Here is an 18,581-nt window from a genome sequence, read left to right as displayed (position 1 = left end):
TGTTTCTATTGTGAATTACACACAAGGAGGGCATATCATAATCTTTGCAGTGCATGGAGATCTCCAAAGGTCTTAAGCTGGCCCTGGATCTCTTGTTACAACCCCAGGTGCCCCAGGCCAGCTCTCGCTCTGGAGACCAAGTGGACCAGGGAGCCCTTTGTAAGGGGCATTTGGAGGATGAGTTGTCACCCAGGCAAACCCTCTCTCTAGAGAAATCAGAGCAGCGTGGGTAGAGGTGCTTCCTTTTTGAGACACCAGATGGCACCAGATACTCGCTTTGTCTTCCGGCCTGGAGGAGGAAGGCATCTCCATCGGAGCAGAGGCACTGATTAGGGTTTGAAGTATGATGAGGACATTGTTATTAAAGCAGCTGCCATTATTGAATGCTAACTCTGTGCCAAGCACTGTGTGGACAGATTCATGTCATTTATTCAACACGGTTATGGAGCACCGTCTATGTGGCCGGCTCCGATCCTGGCACTGGGGATAGACAGACTCTGCTCTTTCAGCAAAGCAGGCAGTGAGCAAGTAAACATAAAATCCGGCAGGTGGAGATAACAGCTGGGGAGAAGCATGAAGTGAGCCCAGGATAGGAAGGGATGATGCATGGTGTGCTGTTTTACACAACGTAGCCAGGGAGACTTGCTGAGGAGGTGACATTTAAGCAAAGACCTGAATGAAATAAGGGACAGACATCTGGGGGCAGAAAGTTCCAGACAGAGGGAACTGTGTGTGCAAAGGCCCTGGGGAGGGAGCACACACACAATGTGTTTGAGACAGCAATACCACATCAGTGCTCATGTTACTATTTCCCAGAAGAGCAGATGGCGGCTGAGAAATGTAAAGTGAGTTGCCTATTGGATCCTGAGGTAGAAATGAGTGTGGACAGGGCACAGGGGAGAATGGGAGAGGTTTGTCAAAACCCTCACCATCCTTGCTAGACAGACAGGCTTGGCAGGAGCCCTGGTGGGAGAGGGCACCTCGCTCTCACCTCCAGTCCCCAAACTGCTCCCCTCACCTGTGAGGCAGAACCACAGCACTCCCAGGGCGGTGGCCACAGGCACACTCGTGCTGGGGCTGCCCCGTCGACACAGCATCTTCCCGTGAGGCAGCTGACAGCTGGCTCTCCGTGGTGGAAGGCTGCCCCTGCCTGTGAGGAAGAGGAAGTGAGGCCTTTGTCTCAAAAGGTCCACCCCAGGCCCTCTCTCCCCCGCTCCCCTGGACCAGCTGGGGAAGGCTGCAACTGCCCCCAGGGAGGTTCTCCCTCCAACACCCCACAAGGCTCCCTGCTGAGGGAGTTTTTGAGAGATCCTGAGGATTGAGGCACTGGGGAGACAGGACAAGGGGAGGTGGGCAGCTGGGAACCACCCTTTCAGAACTAAAGAGGCGGCTGAGGCAGCAAGTCAAGGCAAAGCTGGCCTGCTGGGCAAGGACGTGCACAGATCAGTTTTGCTGGAGACAGCAGCAGGTAGCAGAGAGGAGGAGCTGAGGCTGGAGGCAGACTTTGAGAGAGGCTAAGAGGTCTGAACTTTACCCTGAAGGCAGCTGGGAGGCACTGAAGGATCTGGAATAGGGAAAAGGATATGGTCAGAGCTGTGCTTCATAAAGATTACTCTGACAGCATCTGCAAGATAAATGAGAAGAACTGGACAGAAGAGATGAAGAAGGTTTGGGTGAAAGTGACAGCACTTGAGGACGTGGGGAGAAAGGGAGCAGTCAAGGGTCCATGATTTTGAGCTCAGTGACTCAGTGGGGCACTCACTGAGACAGAGACCATGGAAGGGCTCGGTGTAGGGGCGTGTGACATTAGCAGTGTTGGTGTAGAAATTTCCAGGGAAGAGTTCTAGAAGGCAGCTGGGTGTATGAGTGTGGGGCTCAGGAGAGAGGACATTTGCTAGTTTAACACATGTATATTGAGTGACCAAGACGGATCAGAAATGGAAGAAGCCAGGACTGGGGCTGACCCCCAAGGCTGGAGTCAGGACTGAATGAGAAGTTTGTCTGTGGCCATAGGTCAGACTTGAGCCCGGAGGCCCAGGCCCGGCTGGCCCCCAAGGTGTCTGACTTGGGCAGGCTGCACCACGTTTTCCCTGTGTCCCACAGCCACTGCCTGATTGTTCACACCACGTCCTGATCAAGCCACGTAACCAGCGTCAGTCTATGCTATCCAACACTGATTGACAAGAATATCAACCATTTTACATTCTCAGAACCACCCGGGAGGGAGGCCGATCAACTTGGTCCCATTTTACAGGAGAAAAAAATTAAAGCCCGGATAACTGAGGTGACTTTGTGGATGTGATGTGATTTGACAGTTAGGAATGCTGAGAGAGGTTCCAGTCCCCAGCCTCCTGCCCCACCTTTCTGCCCTTCTTCGGAGCAAACCTCATCAACAGCCCTGAGCATCAATTCCAGTCACAGGCACCCAGCCTCAACCCTTCCAATCCCCATCAAGCACCCCACCCCCACACTCCCAGCAGCAGAGCTGAGGGAGTCCCTCAGCCAGACCTGGTGCATCCTGTCCAGCCCCCCTCTCCCAGCTGTCTGCAGCGGGGAAGCCCTGAGCAGCCGCTTCCTTCCCAGACACTTCCGGTCCAAAACCCAGCAGCCTAAAGCCTCGCCACCTGCTGAGTCAGCAGCCTTCCCTCTCCATTCATAAAGGCACCCTTGGCGGGCACCACATCCTGCCTTCAAGGGCTGCCACAGCCCACAGGAAAAGCTAGCAGGCAGTGGCCTGTCTGCTGTGCTTGCCTCTCCCCCCAAGAAAATACCAGGGACCAAGGATTAAGAAGCTCCCAGACTCCAAGTCTCTCTTCTTTCCACCTCTAGACAAATCAAGGCTGTCTGTTCTTCCTGGGCTGCCTCCTGCACCCTTCGCACTACAGCTCATGCCTGCCCGCCACCTCCCACCCTGACCTATGCGGCCAGCACTCCTCTGACCCTCCTGCAACCCTGCTCCCTGGCCCTGCTATCTCCACTCTGTCCCCAGCAACCCCATTCTCTACGGTGTCTCCTCCTAGGACCTAAGACAGGAATCTACTCCCATCCTTCCTCCTGCTCAAGGACGTCCCATGACTCCCCATTTACTGTCAAGTAAACCAACATGCTTAGCCTAGAACTCAAGACCTTTCTTATGACTGTCTCCTCCATACACCAAGCTAATTTTTCACAGTAGGGTTTTCCTCCCCAGGATCTCTTGGGAATGCCTACCACCTCCATGAATGTAGGGGGATGAGGGGACACCCCTCTCCTGATCAGACCTATCAGGGCTCCCCAAGGGCCAAGATGTCCTTTCCTCCAGAGGGGGAATGGGTCCTCTCAGGGGTGGGCACTGGGCTTGCTCCTTTGACTCCTTTCCTAGACACTGGACCCAGGACACTTCCCACCCTCATGGTTTACCCTGGGGAGAAGCAGCCTGACAGCCCAGAGCGAAGGAGATCTGAGAATTCCACAGCACCAAGAGGCTCCACCCCAACAGCTGGGCCTGGGGAGCTGAGGGCAGAAGGGAGAAACAGCTGGGAGATAGGTGCCATTCAGGGAATGGGAGGATGTCCTGGGAACAGAGAGCCCACCACGGCCCATGGGGACAGATGGACCGCTCCAGTACACAGAGCCCCATGGAGATGCAGGGACCTCAAGCTGCATGCGCACCACTCCACCCACCTTTTCTACAAAGGGGAATTCTCAGCCCCAGGCAGGACCTGCCCTGGAGTCAGCATGTGCCACCGCTCCCAGTGAGTCATCAGCCAACCTTTCCTCCTCCTTCTCCTTCCCCCTTCTCTCTCCTATCCCAGCCAAATGAGGCAACTCTGAGCAGCCCTGCCAGAAAAGACCAGAGTGCCTTGGCTTTCCCAGAGAAGTAGGAATGAGGGGCCCAGGCTGCCCTCGGCCTGAGGGTACAGCAAGTACATCCAACATCAGCCGAGGGGGAGCTGCGGGGTAGCTCCTGAGAGATGACCCAAGATACGTCCCCATAAAACCAAAACCAAAAAACATGGGCTAAGACTGAGCTCTCTGCCAAGATGCCCCAGACCTGGGGATGCCCAAAGGAGACTGCTTGCCTCCACCATGACTACCAGCAGTATCACATATTCTCCTAACCCCCTGCCTCGGCAACACTTCCCACAAAGAGGGCAAGAAGGGTCAAGCCACACACCTAGTGTCAACCTATGCTAACCAGCATAGCATAGAAGCACAGCTTCTGAAAATAGCCGTTAAGCCCCTGGATCCAGCTATACCTGAAGCAAGATGCACACCTAGACAGCAAAGATACCTGAGCCAATCTTTTTTTTCTTTTGTTTTCTTTTTTTTTTTTGGAGGAAGATTAGCCCTGAGCTAACTATTGCCAGTCCCCCTCTTTTTGCTGAGGAAGACTGGCCCTGAGCTAACATCCGTGCCCATCTTCCTCTACTTTATATGTGGGATGCCTACCACACCATGGCATGCCAAGTGGTGCCATGTCCGCACCCAGGATCTGAACTGGCGAATCCTGGGCTGCGGAAGTGGAACGTGTGAACTTAACCACTGTGCCACTGGGCTGGCCCCAATCTTTTTTTTTTCTTAAGCCAGTTTGAGCTAAGTTTCTACCTGCAGCTGAAGGAATCCTTGAATATACCTTCATTCATGTATTCAGTAACTCATTTAACTATTCACAGAGAGCCTGGTTGGCAGGCATTGAGGACAGAGAGATGACTAAACCATGCGTCTGTTCTCAAGGAGCTTGCCTTCCAACAGGGAAGGTGGCCATGCCCATGACTCACTGCAGTTCAGTGCAGTCCTGTTTAAGATACAGTGGGGGCTACTTGGAGGCACCTCAGAGCCATGATAACCCTAAAGGTGAGTCCTGAAAAATAATGAGCAGCTCCCCAGGTAGACAGGCTGGGAAATGTGGCCCCTCCCCAGCCCCAAGAGACCTGTCTTCCTGGCACTGCCTGTCTGCATCTCAGCCAGATCTCTGAAATGGTACAAAGTGAGCCCAAAGTTTGGGGTTCTAGTCCCAGCTCTGACCCTTTGCTGTGCAGTCTTAACAGTTGACTTCCCCTCTCTAAGTTCAATGTTCCCGTCCATAAAAGAAGAGCTTTGCTGGATGCTAGTGGAACTTCATTAGCACTTTAAGCCTTCATGTACCAAATCCTTAAGGTCTAGTCAATTAGCTGCCATGCAGGACACACTAAAATGTACAAAACAGCTGTGGCAGAAACCACCAGTCTTCCCCTTACACCTTTTCTCTTCTTCCATAGAATTGTTAGGCACATGGCCACTCGGCTAAAGACTACAGATCCCAGCCTGCCTTGCAGCTGGGTGGGGCCTTGTGACCATTTTCAGGCTAATAGGATGTGAGAGGAACTGATGTGTACAACTTCTGGGTCATGCCCTTAAAGAGAGGAGGCATATCCTCTCTTTTCTCCTCCCCCTTCCCACTGGCTGGAACACAGACGATGGTGAGCCATCTGGGACCATACTGCCAAAGGCAACATCCTGGGGACTGCAGAGCAGCGAGACAGCAGGACCCTGAGGAGGCGCAGTATCAGCCCTGGACACAGCCAGACTGTCACATGGGTGAGAATAAGCATCTATTCTAGTGTCACTGTTATTTTGGGTGTTTCTTATAGCATCTAAAGTGACTAATTTAGGGAGCCTCCCTCTCGTCCTTTCCCTCCTTCTCTGCCCCGTCTCCCTACCCCATGAAAATTGCCACTGCTCAGAGCAGCAAAAGGAAACCACATATAAAATAGGTGTTTCAAAATATGACACTGTCAAGTCACTCAGTGATGCCTGCGGCCAACTTAGGAGATATTTCAAGGGTAGACGTGACCGGGCTTGGAGACTGTTTGTATAAGAGGGAGGGGCTGAAAGAGTCAAGGATGGACAGAAGGCTTGGGCACATAATGAGATATAGAGGCCTGGATATCAAGCACATTCAGGGGGAAGAACAGTTCCTCTTGGGCTTGAGTTATGGATCATCCATGTCAAATGTCCAACGGACTCCTGCACACACAGAGAGGGACAGGGGAGCCATTCACTGCAGGTAACGGAAGCCAAGGTTGGGATCCCCGAGGGAGATCATAGACGAGAAAAGGCCCTGCAAGAAATTCTGGAGAAACTGCAGAAGTTAATGGTCAGGTACCAGAACAGGGAACCCGTCTCTGGGCACATCCACAACCTCTGCTTGCCCCCTGCATTAATGGGCACCTGCTACCTCACAAGCCAGTCCACTGGTTTTGGGGCAGCTTTCATTGGTGGACCTTACATTGAGCCAAAATCTATCTCCTGTACAGCCCACATCAGTCCTCATTTGACCCTTTGGACCACACAGAATAAGTCTGCCCCCTCCCTTATAACAGCCCTACGAGGATCAGATTGTCCTCTCCCGTGACGAGGTCACACTGGGCAGCCATGTCATATTGTTCACCAAAAGAACCCAAAGACTATCAAATTTGTGGCCAACGACCAGAAGTTGTTTGCTCACGTTGCTGCTGATCCACATCTCTGCCATCCTCTTCTGATGGATTTGGGGAAGGGGTGAAGCATTACAGGATGTCTCATTTGTTACTATTACATTTCATCCAGTTAAGCTGAGTCCATCCCTCCAACTGCCATGATCTTTTCTTTTTAATTGTGGCAAAATACACATAACATGAAGTTTACCATTTTAACTATTTTTAAGTGTACAATTCAGTGGTATTAACTACAGTCACAGTGTTGTGTAACCAGGCCATGATCTTCTGAAGTACTGTTTTGACAGTTCCCGGTGCATAGAAGGTGCCCAAAAATTTTTTGGTGGATGAAAAACAGAATGAATGAATGTCATCTCGAAAGGCTGCTCTCCTCTCCCTGCTTTCTTTCTTGTGTCATCAGGTCCTCACGGAGAGGACAGGAATAGGAAACCACACAGCTTTAGGGTCTGCCCCCTGGATCAACGTCCATCCACTATTCAAGGCTTTGTGGCAAGGATACTTCCTGCTTGTGCTGCCACTGAGCTGCCTATCTATCTATCTCATCCCCAAAGTTGTCAGGAGACACATCACTGCTTCTGGCAGGGGGCCATTCTAATGGAGAAGAACCAGAAAAAAAGGTTCATTTGAAGAAGATGGACTCTTCTTCAAGTGCTCAATGAATAATTGGTTCCAGGACTTTGTCTGGGATTAAGGACATGATCGCCAATCTGTCGTTCCTACAATCTACCTTCTTGCCCATAAAACTGGTTATTTGCCCATCTCAAGTCTTCCAGCATTCATTTATCCATTCATGCAACACACAGGATGCAGGTTTATACCAGGTATTATGGGAACGGAGGGTCAAGTAACTCACTGGAAGAGTGGGGAGGCTTAGCAAGGACCTCAGACAGGAGGAGACATTTCAGCTGTCTGGCAGAAGCACAGCATAAGCAAAGTCACGAGGGAGTGGACACTCACAGCATCCTCTGGGAAGACGGGCTCCGGGGAGAGGCTGTCAGGAGATGAGGCAAAGGAGGCAGTGAGGGGTCAGTTAAGGACCTGGATAGATTCTGGACACAGTGAGAAAACTGTGGAATGCTGGGACCCATATCTCCACCCCACCCCTGCTGACTACCCGCAGTGGTCCTGAAATATCCCTGATAGCTCCTCAGAGATCTTAACTCCAAGTTCACTCAGCACTGGGACAGGCAAGCCCAGGGGTCAGAAGACAAATCTGTTTAAAACAGATTATCACCTCTCCACCTGGCCTGAACTTCAGTTCCTTCTTAACAGCTTCTGCTCCTTCTTTCCTTGACAAAGAAGCAAGCAGATGCTGAGCAGACTATCTCTGCCTCCAGTAGCCAGTCTTGGAACTCTTGGTTATTTTGCTCCATGTCCTTATTCTAGAGTGCCCCTCTCTTGTTCTAGATTGGCTCCTTCTGATGAGAGGGCTCCACTAGCCTGCAGGGAACCAAGCCCCCAGGTGCTGGAGGGGCTGACCCCCAGCCTCAGGTCTCCTCCATGACCAGACCAGACTGACTGGAGAAGCCCTGCCCCGCCCTTACTCAGTGATTGGCTTAGGAATGGGCCTGTGAGCCAGGCCACACCCAATCAGAGACATCCCAGAGCTTTTCTGCTGGAGCTATCAGAAAAGACTCTTGCTCAGGTTCCTAAGAAGGACTTGGTCTGGGCCTGTTAGCGGTGAATCTGTCAGTTACCAACCACCTAAAGAACTGACCCAAACAAATAAACAGAGGCAGAGATGAAAGCTGGAGGGAGACAGAGCCCTGAAAACATCATCTAAACCCCTATACCCAGAGCAAGTTGCACACCTAGACTGCCCAGACACTTGAGCCAAGGTTTTTTTCTTAAGCTTGTTTGAGCTACATTTCTATTACCTACAACTGAAGGAATCCTTGAATATGCCTTCATTCATGTACTCAGTAATTCATTAACTATTCACCAGCTGCCTGTAGGCAGGCACTGGGGGCATAGAGATGACTGTCCTCAAGGAGCCTGCATTTCAATAGGGAAGGTGGACACACCCTTGAATCACTGCAGTCCAGTGTGGTGTCCTATTTAAGATACAGGGAGGGCTACTTGGAGGCATTGCAGACACAAGGTCATTCCAAAGGTGAACCCTGAAAATTGACCTGAAGCTCCCCATGTGGTCTGGCTGGGAAAGGCCATCCAGCCAGAGGGAGAAACCTGTGCAAAGGCACTGAGGTCGGAAGCAACATGGAGACTGGAAGAATTGCAAGCAGTTCAGTAGGGGTTGACATGAGGTGCAAGATGGTGATCACAGGAGGAGGAGAAGCTAAAAGGTAGGCAGGGGCTAGAGCAGGAAGTTTTCCTTTGATTTTGTTTGTAAGTGGTGAGGGAGAAAGACTTTTAAGTAGACGAGTAACATTATTGCTATATATCACTAGGCTGGACATTTGATTAATTGATCAATATGTAATGTTAACCTTGCTGAGAAGGTTTGAATTTTACAGGAACATATTTTAAAAGGGCAATGGTTTACTCAATAGAAAAGAGTTGATGGTGTAATGTTGGGCATCCAAGAATTTTTTTCTCCTGGCGCTGCTCACGACACCCCACTCCACTTGTGTGTGGACCTACTGCTACTCCTAGATGTAGAATCGAGTCAGGCAGGGGTCAGCAAATTTCTTCTGCAAAGGTCCAAGTCGTAAATATTTTAGGCTTTCCAGGCCATCAGATATCTGTCGCAACTATTCAACCCGGCTACTGTAGCAGGAAAGCAGTCACAGACAACGCACAACTGAATGAGCGCAGCTGTGGTCCAATAGAATTGATTTACAGACACTCAGATTTGAACCGTGTATGATTGTCAGGAATCACATGACTTCTTTCAACCATTAGAAATGTAAAAACCATTCTTAGCTTGTGGGTTATACAAGAACAAACAGCAGAAGATTCGGCCCATGGGCTGTAGTTTGTAGAAACTGGTTTACAGAAACACTAGCACCACTGCTCAAAGACACTCGGGTAGCAGCAGAAATGGAAAACTACACGGGGCTGGCCCCGTGGTGCAGCGGTTAAATGCACACATTCCGCTTTGGCAGCCTGGGGTTCACTGGTTCGGATCCCAGGTGTGGACAGGGCACGGCTTGGCAAGCCATGCTATGGTAGGCGTCCCACAAATAAAGTAGAGGAAGATGGGCACGGATGTTAGCTCAGGGCCAGTCTTCCTCAGCAAAAAGACGAGGATTGGCAGCAGTTACCTCAGTGCTAATCTTCCTCAAAAAAAAAAAAGAAAGGAAAACTACAGGGAATGGGTACATTAACCATGGCACATCTCCATCATGGAATAGCATACACCTTTTCAAAAGAACAGGAACTAATATGGAAATAAGTCCATGACACATTGTTGAGTGAATAAAGTATATTGCACAAGTTGTATGACCTCACTTCTGTATTAACAAAATGTCAAGTCCTATGGTCCCAGTTTAGCATCCCCCCCTCTCTCCGTCTAACATCTATATTTCATTGCAGGCCCTTCCTTCTCCAGCACTGAACCTCCTGAGTCTTGCTTCAAGGCTCTCCCCTCAACTCTCTACTATATTTTTTTCCTAGATGATTTTATCCACTCCCATTCGGCAACTCCCGAATGTACTTCTCCAGTCCACACCTCTCGTCTGAGCTCCAATCTTAAACTCAACTGTCTCCTAAACACCTCTAATGACTCATAGGAATCTCCCTCTTAACATGTCCCTCTTCAGACTCTTGATTTCTCCCCCAAACCCTTTCCTCCCCAGCCCTTCATGCTTGATAAAGGCACTGCTCTCCACCCTCTGCTCAAGCCAGAAACCTGAGTTTCTCTCATCTCTGCAATCCATCACCAAGAACAGCCATTCTGAACCCCAAAATAATCTCAGGGGTCTGCAAACTGCAGCCTCAGCACCAATCCAGCCCACTGTCTGTTTTTGTTCAGCTCAGCAGTTAAGAAAGGTTTTACCTTTTTAAATGGTTGGGAAAAAACAAAATAAAAGGAACATTTCATGACACATGGAAATTATATGAAATTCAAATTTCGGCATCCATAAATATTAAGTTTCACTGCAACACAGCCACACTTCATTCATTTACGTATGTCAGTGGCTGCTCTTGCACTACAACAGTAGAACTAAGTAGTTGCAATAGCTGCAAAGCCTACTTTCTGGCCATTTGCAGAAAAAGTTTGCAGACCTTTAATATATCTTTACTCTCCACCTCTGCCTCTCTCTCTGGTCCGCCAAGTCATCATGATCTCGACCAGATGACCCCAAAAGCCTCTTTACCAGTCTCCCCACTTTCGTTTCCCCACCCAGTTCTATACTCCAACCCATACTCTACACAGCAGCCAGAACAACTGCTATAAAAACAAATTGTGTCACGTCATCACTTTCAATATTTAATCCCAGGACTGTTCCTTTTACTTGCCAGCTCCTCCGTGGCCTACAGAGCCCTATCTGGTCTGGCTCTGCTCACCTTCCCAGACTCACCTCACCACAGGGGGCCTCTTCCAGTTCCTACAACATGGGATCCTCTTCCCTACCTCTCAGGGTGTTTGCAAACACAGTTCCTTCTTCCTGGATGAATGGGTGACACCTCTTTATCCTGAGAATCATCTTGGCAGAAAAGCTGGGTCAGAGGGTCAGCCACGCTAAGAAAGTTCCTGTTATTCACTGCAGAGTTCATTTTCTGCCTGCCATACTGGAACCTCCCTGAGCAGGAACCGTGTCTGCTTTGTTTACTATTGTATCCTAATTCTAGCAAGAGCTTGGCACACGATGAGTGCTCAATGCGTTGTTCGATGAATGAATGAATGAATGCAGGCATGCATGTGTGTTTAGGTAGAGAGACAGACAGATGCATGTTTGTATATGGGAAAGGGTCTGGAAGTGAAACCAACTCTGGGAGGTGGGAATGAGGCTAAGAGTCTATTTCCATTTTCTAGTTGATACACTTCTGTAACTTTGACAATGAACATGTAACTCTTTTGCAATTAACAAAAGAAAAAAGAAAACCAGCAACATCAAAGATTCACCTGGATTTTAGACCAGGCTCCATCTCTCACTTGGTAGGCTCCCTGGAACAAACCCATTGTCTCTCTGGGTCTTCATCTCCCCAACCCTCAAAGGAAGGTCCTGGCCACCATCACCGGCTGGGCTAGTATAGTCACAAGAGGCTTCATGGAAGAAGTGAGCCCTGGTGTTTCAGAAGATGACTTTAGAGTTGGAGATAAAGGTTCAAAGCCACACTCTGCCACTTCCTAGTCATGCCACTTTGGGAAAACATCCTCTCTGAGTCTCAGTTTGCTCATTTGTAAAACAGGGATTATAAACTCTATCCTCATAGGATGCTTATAGGAGTCAACTGAGCAAAATTATCTAAACTGACCTACTTAGTATAGGTTCTCTATAAATGGGTGAGGGCCTGGAGAGAGAGGAAGGGGTCTCCAGAGTTCTCCGAGAACAGCTCCCTGTTGACCTTCCTTTTCCTGATAATCTGAGTCATTTTGGGCCTTTTGTGTTCAAGGCTGTCCACTGGGCACTGCTCCCCAGCCCCGTGATCCCACCCAAGAGAAGAAATCAATTCCTCCTCTCAAAGCGATTTCTGTGTGAGTCAGGACAGCATTGTGTCATCAGGGCCAGCCCAGCAGAGCGGGGCCAAGGTTTTCTTGGCATGCTTTGCCTGCTTCCCTCATGGTTTTAGGAAGAACAAGGAAGAGAGGAAAACAGGATAGAGCAGAGCCCCCGGCCTTCCTGCACCACCCCGTCCCACCACGGCAGCCTCATCACACTGAAGTTGGGGCCTCAGAACCAGAGGAGGCAAACCAGAGAGCACCCAGCCATCTCTGTGGGTCTGCAAGCGAGACTTCTGCTGTAGCAGCTGGCCTGACTTTCGCCCCTCCTCTGGCTAGGGCGCCGCCCCAATGTGTGTCTGCATCTACTAGGGCTCAACGGCCATTTGACAAGGCAGCGTGACACCGTCTTGGAACTGGAAGCGTGTCCAGAGGCTATACACACACATGGGTGCACACACGTGTGTACAAACACACGCACATACACACACATATCATCAGTAGCACAGAACCCTGAAAAAAGTGAAAGCTACATTGAGCTCAAAAGAGCTCTGGCCAAAAGAAGGGATGTGAACGAGGAGAGTAGAGAGAGGAAGGGAAGGGATGAGAGATCATAAGACCCAATCAGGGGGTGGAGCCCGGGTCAAACCCTGGCAGGCCAGCACACACATCTGCATTCACTCAATCTCTGTTGAGTCCTGCTAGGTGCCCATCTTAATATGTCTGGAAATCCCACCCCTTCCAGAAGCCTTTCCAGACTTTACTCTCCAGATGTGTTCTGCCTGAACACCTCACTGCCTCCAAATTCCTTAGGTTTCTACCCCGAAAGAGGTTCATCCTAGCAGAACAACTCTGTGGACCACTCTCCATCTAAGCACCAGCCGGTCTAGCTCTCCGGGAATTCGCCCTGAGGAGTGTAGCAGGCTCCAGGAGTCCTCAGAGCATGAAGGCCTCTTGGAGTTCACCTGGTCCAGTGCCTAACTCCATGCCCATTGTACAGATTAAGAGGGTGCAGGCCACCCAAGGGCCCATGCTCAGTTACCAGTTGCCATCAGAGGTGACTAAGAGCCAGCTCACACGTGCCCCTAGGGCCTGAATTCCTCCCCAGTCAGAAGGAATTATCAGGCTGCCTTGCCTGCCCCAGGGAAGAGCTTAAGCTCAGGAGCAGGCAACCCTGGGTTCAACTTCTGACTCAGAAGCCTTGCCAGGCACATGATCAAGTATAAATGATCTAACCTCTTTGAGAGTCAATTCCACATCTCTAAAACGGGGATGACAATCCCTACCCCACAGGGCTGCTGTGAGAATAAAATAAGATGATACACAAGGAGGACTTAGGAAAGCAACTAGCACCCAATCATTACTACTTTTGTTATTATTGCCATGGGCACAGGCATAGGCCTCCTGGGCCTCTGCCCAGAGCCCCCTTCTCCGTCTCCCCCAACCCCACTCTCCCTAGACAAGACCTCCTCTGTCAGGCTATATGTCTAGGTCCCTGGCACCATTGCTCCTTCTATGACCCCATTTCCACGTAGAACCCCACCAGCATCCCAGCTCCAAAGCAGCAAACGCACAATTCAGCTCCATCTCTGTGTCTGGCTTATCCCTAGTGTTCCTCTGCTCCTTGCTCCTCCCAGAAGCCAGGACACAGCCATCTAGCAATGGGCTCAAGCCCTTACTGCCCCTGCTGCTGCCACAGTCCCCTGGTACAGGGCCTCCCCTACAAGCACCCATTCCAGTGTCTCTCCCAGGGGACTCCCAAGTCCTGGGAGCCTATGTTGACTTTAGGGTGGCCTGGGAGCCCTGCCTCCCAGAGGTAGTATCTCTCCCTGCTCCAAGGCTCCCAACAAAATATCCTTGTCATTCCCCACTCCCAGTAGGTTTTCCTGCAACATACTCTCCCTAGGCCTCAGAAATGTCAAATGCCCAAAGGCAGTAAGGGTGTGAAGGAGGCATCCCTTCTCTGGACCAGAGGAGAAGGAGGGAGAATGGGGGCAACTGGCTGGGAGCACTGGGCAGAACTGGAGGGTGTACAAAGGACTCCTGGAGGCACAAGTGTGCTGAGGACCAGGCCTCTGGATGAGTAAGAACTCTTAGCAATGGTCCCAACTGGGCTGCAAGGACAACTGTTCAGGCCTGGCCTCTCCCCAGCTCCCCAGATGAGTCCTCTCTGCCTCATTGTGGGGACGCTTAGCACATCTTGCCAGGCTCCAAAAAGAGGGGTGAAGCCTGTGCCTGCCTCCAGAGTGGCAGAAAGAGCCAGTTCTGGAGGCAGAGAGCATCTCAGCTTCAGCATTTGCCAGCTGTGTGTCTTTGGGCATGTGACTTACCCTTTCTGGGCCTCGGTTTCCCATCTACACAATGGAGCTAAGGCTACCCTCCCTCACAGGACTGCTATAAAGATTAAATGAGGTGGTATCTATTAAGCATCCAGCACAGCCCCACCACTAAAACCAGAAAACCCAATGTTCCTGTCTGAAACCTCACATTGCAGGGGTGGCAGAACCGGGGGTGGCAGGCGCAGGTTACATAATAGCACATGTGTCCCTCTCCCAGAAGTTTGATCCATTCTGAGCCAATGAGACCGAAGCAAACTCCTCAAGGATTCCATGGACCAGTTCTCACCCTCTGTCCCCTCCCCCAGGCCCTGGCTACGCCTTCCCTCTTTTGCTGGTAGACGTCCTGGTCGCTCCCACTCCGGGGGTGTGGCAAAAGGACAGCAGTGAGAAAGGGCCATGCACTCAGAGGATAAGCTCATGGGCAGTGACATCATCCTGCCTGCCCTACTTCCTCCTCCCCTGACCCCATGACTCAGGGCCACAGGCTTAGGCCCTAGGTGGTCATAGTCTGCAAGGGTGCTTGGATTTGGGTAATTTTTCTTCACACAGCCCAAAACCCACAAGTTCAACCAAGAAGCAGCCAGTGACAGGCCAGACACTTCTTCTATAACACTTTCTAGGAGTCTCTGGACACTGTGGGATCCCAGCTCTATGATCACCTCGCATCTCTGACTCCAAACAGTATTGCCCAACTCGGTATCCAACCCAAATCCAGCTCCACGGAACGAAGATTTACGACTCCAGAGAAGGTTACAGTTTAAAGATGGAGGAATTCCCACAGGAAGATTCAGAAGTCAACCTCCCCAGAATAAGGACACAGCCTCCTCAGAAGGGAAAACACTTCTATAACTGTCCTTGCCACAAAGATTCAAGCACCAAACCTGGCTGTCAGGCATCTGAGCATCTCAGACATTCAGCCAACCTGCTTCCATTGGGCGCCCGGACAGAGCTGCACAGGGCCATGGGCAGGAAAGAAAAGCAGTCCCCAAATCCCAGCATCCCGTCCCCTCCTCAGGCTGCCACTAACACAGGCTTCTCACCTTCCACACGCTGGATGGTCTGATTTCTTGGAGCACAGGAGCCTGGAGTACCTTGGAAAGTTCACTGCAGGCAGGCAGGAGAAACCACCAGCGATGTCATGAAAGACAGAGAAGAACTCCAGAGATTAGTCACGGGACCAAAAGTAGCATCGCCGAAACCACTTAGTGCAAAGCTCACTCCCTCATGAGTCCCTCTGCCATAGACCCCTTAGTGCAAAACCGGGTGCTCACAGTGCTGACCTGACGTCATGAAGGAAAGTGTCACTGACATTAGGAGTCCTGATGTCAAACAGTCATGTATGTAATACGAGGGAGAAAGATGTCTATGTTCTACAGTTAATGGAAGTGTTAGTGCTTAAGCTCAGGAACTCCAGATATCAGGGAAGTGTACTTACCCAAAATATTCCCATTGCCAGATGAGCTGGAAATACGAGCCACGGCTCATGCCCCAGAGCTCTCCACCCTCCCTGCCACTCAGATAGCCCAGCCCATCGGACATGTCGAGACTGCGATTTCAAGTTTAGACTTCAATTTCCCTCAGCCTCCAAAAGCTTCCCACCTATGTGGAGGCCCCCAAACTACACGGAAGGCTGCACAGCATCAGATTTCCTAGGGATTTCTGGAAGGCCTGTGGGAATTAGAGGTGGCTGAACTAAATAAAGAACTCTGTTAAAGACAGAACAGGTTCATTACTTTCTAATGTAGAAGCTAACTGCTAAAGACATGCTTATAAGAAAAAGACCAGGGGCCTTAACTTAATGATGAAATCAGACTCATTTACAATTATCCACATCCCATTTGAAGGTAAATAGTTTTCCTCCATTAAGCCAAACAAACCCTTCCTCTCCCTCCAATCTTTTTTGCTTTGCTGTTTGCTTAACGTTTTCCCTGAATGATAGATCCCGTATCTGAGTCATCCATCACGCATTTCTCATTAGGGCAGGTTTGGCTTAGAAATAAATCCCCTTTCCTGACAGTTCACTGCCTTAGGCCCCCAAACCTGCCAATTCACTAGCAAAACAGCAATGGAGGGCCTTGGGACACTGAGATTCAATCCCCTCTCCTCTAGAGTGTCCCCTCTGAGTCCCCACCTTCCCTCCACCCTGTTCCCCATCTCCTCTCCATCCTACCCCCCCACCATTTCCCTGAGACTTCCCAAGCCCAAACCGCCCTGTCCCTGCTACCCCGTGCTCTCTGGCCTCCATCTGCCTTCCCACCCCCGACATCTATTCACCCCTTCCCCCAGGCCCGCTGTTCCTACCTGTCCTCGGAATCTGTCCCCCTCATGCCCACTGCTGCCTGTGGAAGTCCTCCAGTCGTCCACTGCTTCATCGTTCAGGGCCAAGCAGAGTGGACCCTCCCCTACCTAACCACTCATTCTCCCCTCCCCGGCAGCTCCCCCTCCTCAGAACTGATGGTCAGGTCAGGGTCCTGGAGACTCTGCTTCCCTCCTAGCTCCAGCTAGCGGCTTCGTTAAGCTTTCCAGAATCATCAACACAGCGACAGATCTGCCTCCTTTCCCCCTGCACACCCAGGGCCTCTGTGGTCACAACTACCCACTCAGCCCCCTCCACGGCTGCCCGGGTGCGGGCAGGTCCCCCAACGCCCGGCGCCCCCTCCGCCGAGGGACGGGGAGGCGAGGTTGGGAGCGGGCTGCATTCTGGCAGCCCCCAGCAGCCTCTGGGCCCTAGAGCCGGCGTTCACCGGGCTCCGCTCGCGGAGGCCAGCCCCGGCCCTGGGGAGACGGCTGGGACGCGGTGCCCTGCGAAGGAGGGGCCCCACGGCCCGCCCTAGACCCCTGCAGCAGGCACGCCGCCCGGCGGCCCCGCCAGGCTCGGCCGCAGACAAAGGCCGCCCGCGCCACGCAAGCACTCACCGCGCCGCGCCGACTCCCGGGGCTCGCGGGCGCGGCGGAGCTGCCGAGCCACCGCGAGGCCGGGCCCAACTGCGGGCCGGGGGCGGCCCGGGAGTCCGAGGGGCGGGGCGGGCTGGAGGAAGCCGCGGGCCGGGAAAGGCGGCCCGGGAGCGCCCAAAGGCCCGATTGGCCCCGCGGCGGCGGTTTGGGGCAAAGGCCTGAGCCCGCCCGCTGGGCAGGGCGTCGGGCTAGAGCCCGCCCCCGACCCGGGTCCGGCCCCGCGTCGGGAAGCCTGGGCGCTTCCGGAGGGGGCGCTGGTCTAATCTCTACCCATCCCCCACCCCGTTCCCACACTCCCAAGACCCGAAGTTTATTTTCTGCGAGCGGGACAGGTGACTGGTCGCTGACCACCCCACCCTCCAGGCTGCTGGCGTCAGAGCCGGAGCTGGATCCGGCTGTTCCACCCAGTCCTGTGTTCTCTCCCGGCACCAGGCTCGTACAGCGGTCTGGAAAGGGTTAACTCCACTGCGCGGAATTAAGAGCTGCAGGGAGCTCTCTATAAATACAGTGTCGTGGGCGCCTGAGCGAACCGCAGGGTAATTTCCAGTGAGCTGGTTTTCCTCTTTTCCTTCCACCCACGGCCACCCGGCCAGCCCTGCTCCCAGCCCCATGCCAGGCTGCTGGCCAGACCAGGCTCTAAAAGCGGGAGCACCTCTGACCCCCGTGGCTCCGGGCTCTGTCCTTAGAGGACCCAGCTCCAGCCTGGGAGGAGATGGGGGTCAGGCCTTTGCCTTGGCGTATCTGGCCCCTGCACCTGTTCTCTGGCCTGTTCTTCGTCAGTTACAGACAGTCACAGCTAAAGCGTAGCAGGATTCTATGAACCAGGGTCTAGTCTAGGGGCTTTCTGTGCTGGGCCTCTTTAGATCCTGGCAACAGCCCCACCAGGTAGATAATATTATCCCAACGTTACAGATGAGAAAAACCAAGGCTCGGAGGGATGAAGGGACTCCAGCCTTGTGCATCTGCCAGGCCCACCACCAAGTGGCAGCAGCAGTGTGGAAGAGGGCTTAGGAAATAGGCATGAATGCATGTGTGTCTCTGCACACATCAGCCACTGTTTTAAGCTCTTTACCATGGTATCTCATTTAATCTTCACAAGTGAGTGAGGTGAATGCCTTGTTATCTTTATTTTTACAAATAAGGAAATTAAGACACGAAGAGAGTGAGTAACTTACCTGAGAATATAAAACTATTGAGTGGAGGAACGAGGATCTGCTCCCTTGAATTTAAGTGCTGAACCCAAACCTGTCTATGTGGTGTGTG

General features: G+C 51.8%; 1 protein-coding gene across 2 annotated transcripts in view; it reads right to left on the bottom strand.

Annotated features, from left to right (window-relative positions):
* Positions 1-17,459, bottom strand: part of LOC124236180 (CD276 antigen) — a 29,645-nt gene extending 12,186 nt beyond the window's left edge. Inside the window, exons 1-4 of one of the 2 annotated variants that reach the window (XM_046654979.1) lie at positions 17,280-17,459; positions 15,404-15,467; positions 7,416-7,449; positions 1,019-1,150 (exon numbers count right to left, since the gene is read on the bottom strand). In XM_046654979.1, the coding sequence (XP_046510935.1) occupies positions 1,019-1,097 (79 nt within the window). In that variant the 5' untranslated portion in view covers positions 1,098-1,150; positions 7,416-7,449; positions 15,404-15,467; positions 17,280-17,459. Of the gene's footprint in view, positions 1-1,018; positions 1,151-7,311; positions 7,450-15,403; positions 15,468-17,279 lie in introns of those variants that run through there. The other variant, XM_046654978.1, reaches the window with a different exon arrangement.
* Positions 17,460-18,581: the final 1,122 nt, after the last annotated feature.

The sequence above is a fragment of the Equus quagga genome, chromosome 2 (assembly GCF_021613505.1).
Source record: "Equus quagga isolate Etosha38 chromosome 2, UCLA_HA_Equagga_1.0, whole genome shotgun sequence".
NCBI lineage: Eukaryota > Metazoa > Chordata > Mammalia > Perissodactyla > Equidae > Equus > Equus quagga.
The sequence above is the reverse complement of the archived record's forward strand: the minus strand, read 5'-3'. Positions and strand labels throughout refer to the sequence as shown.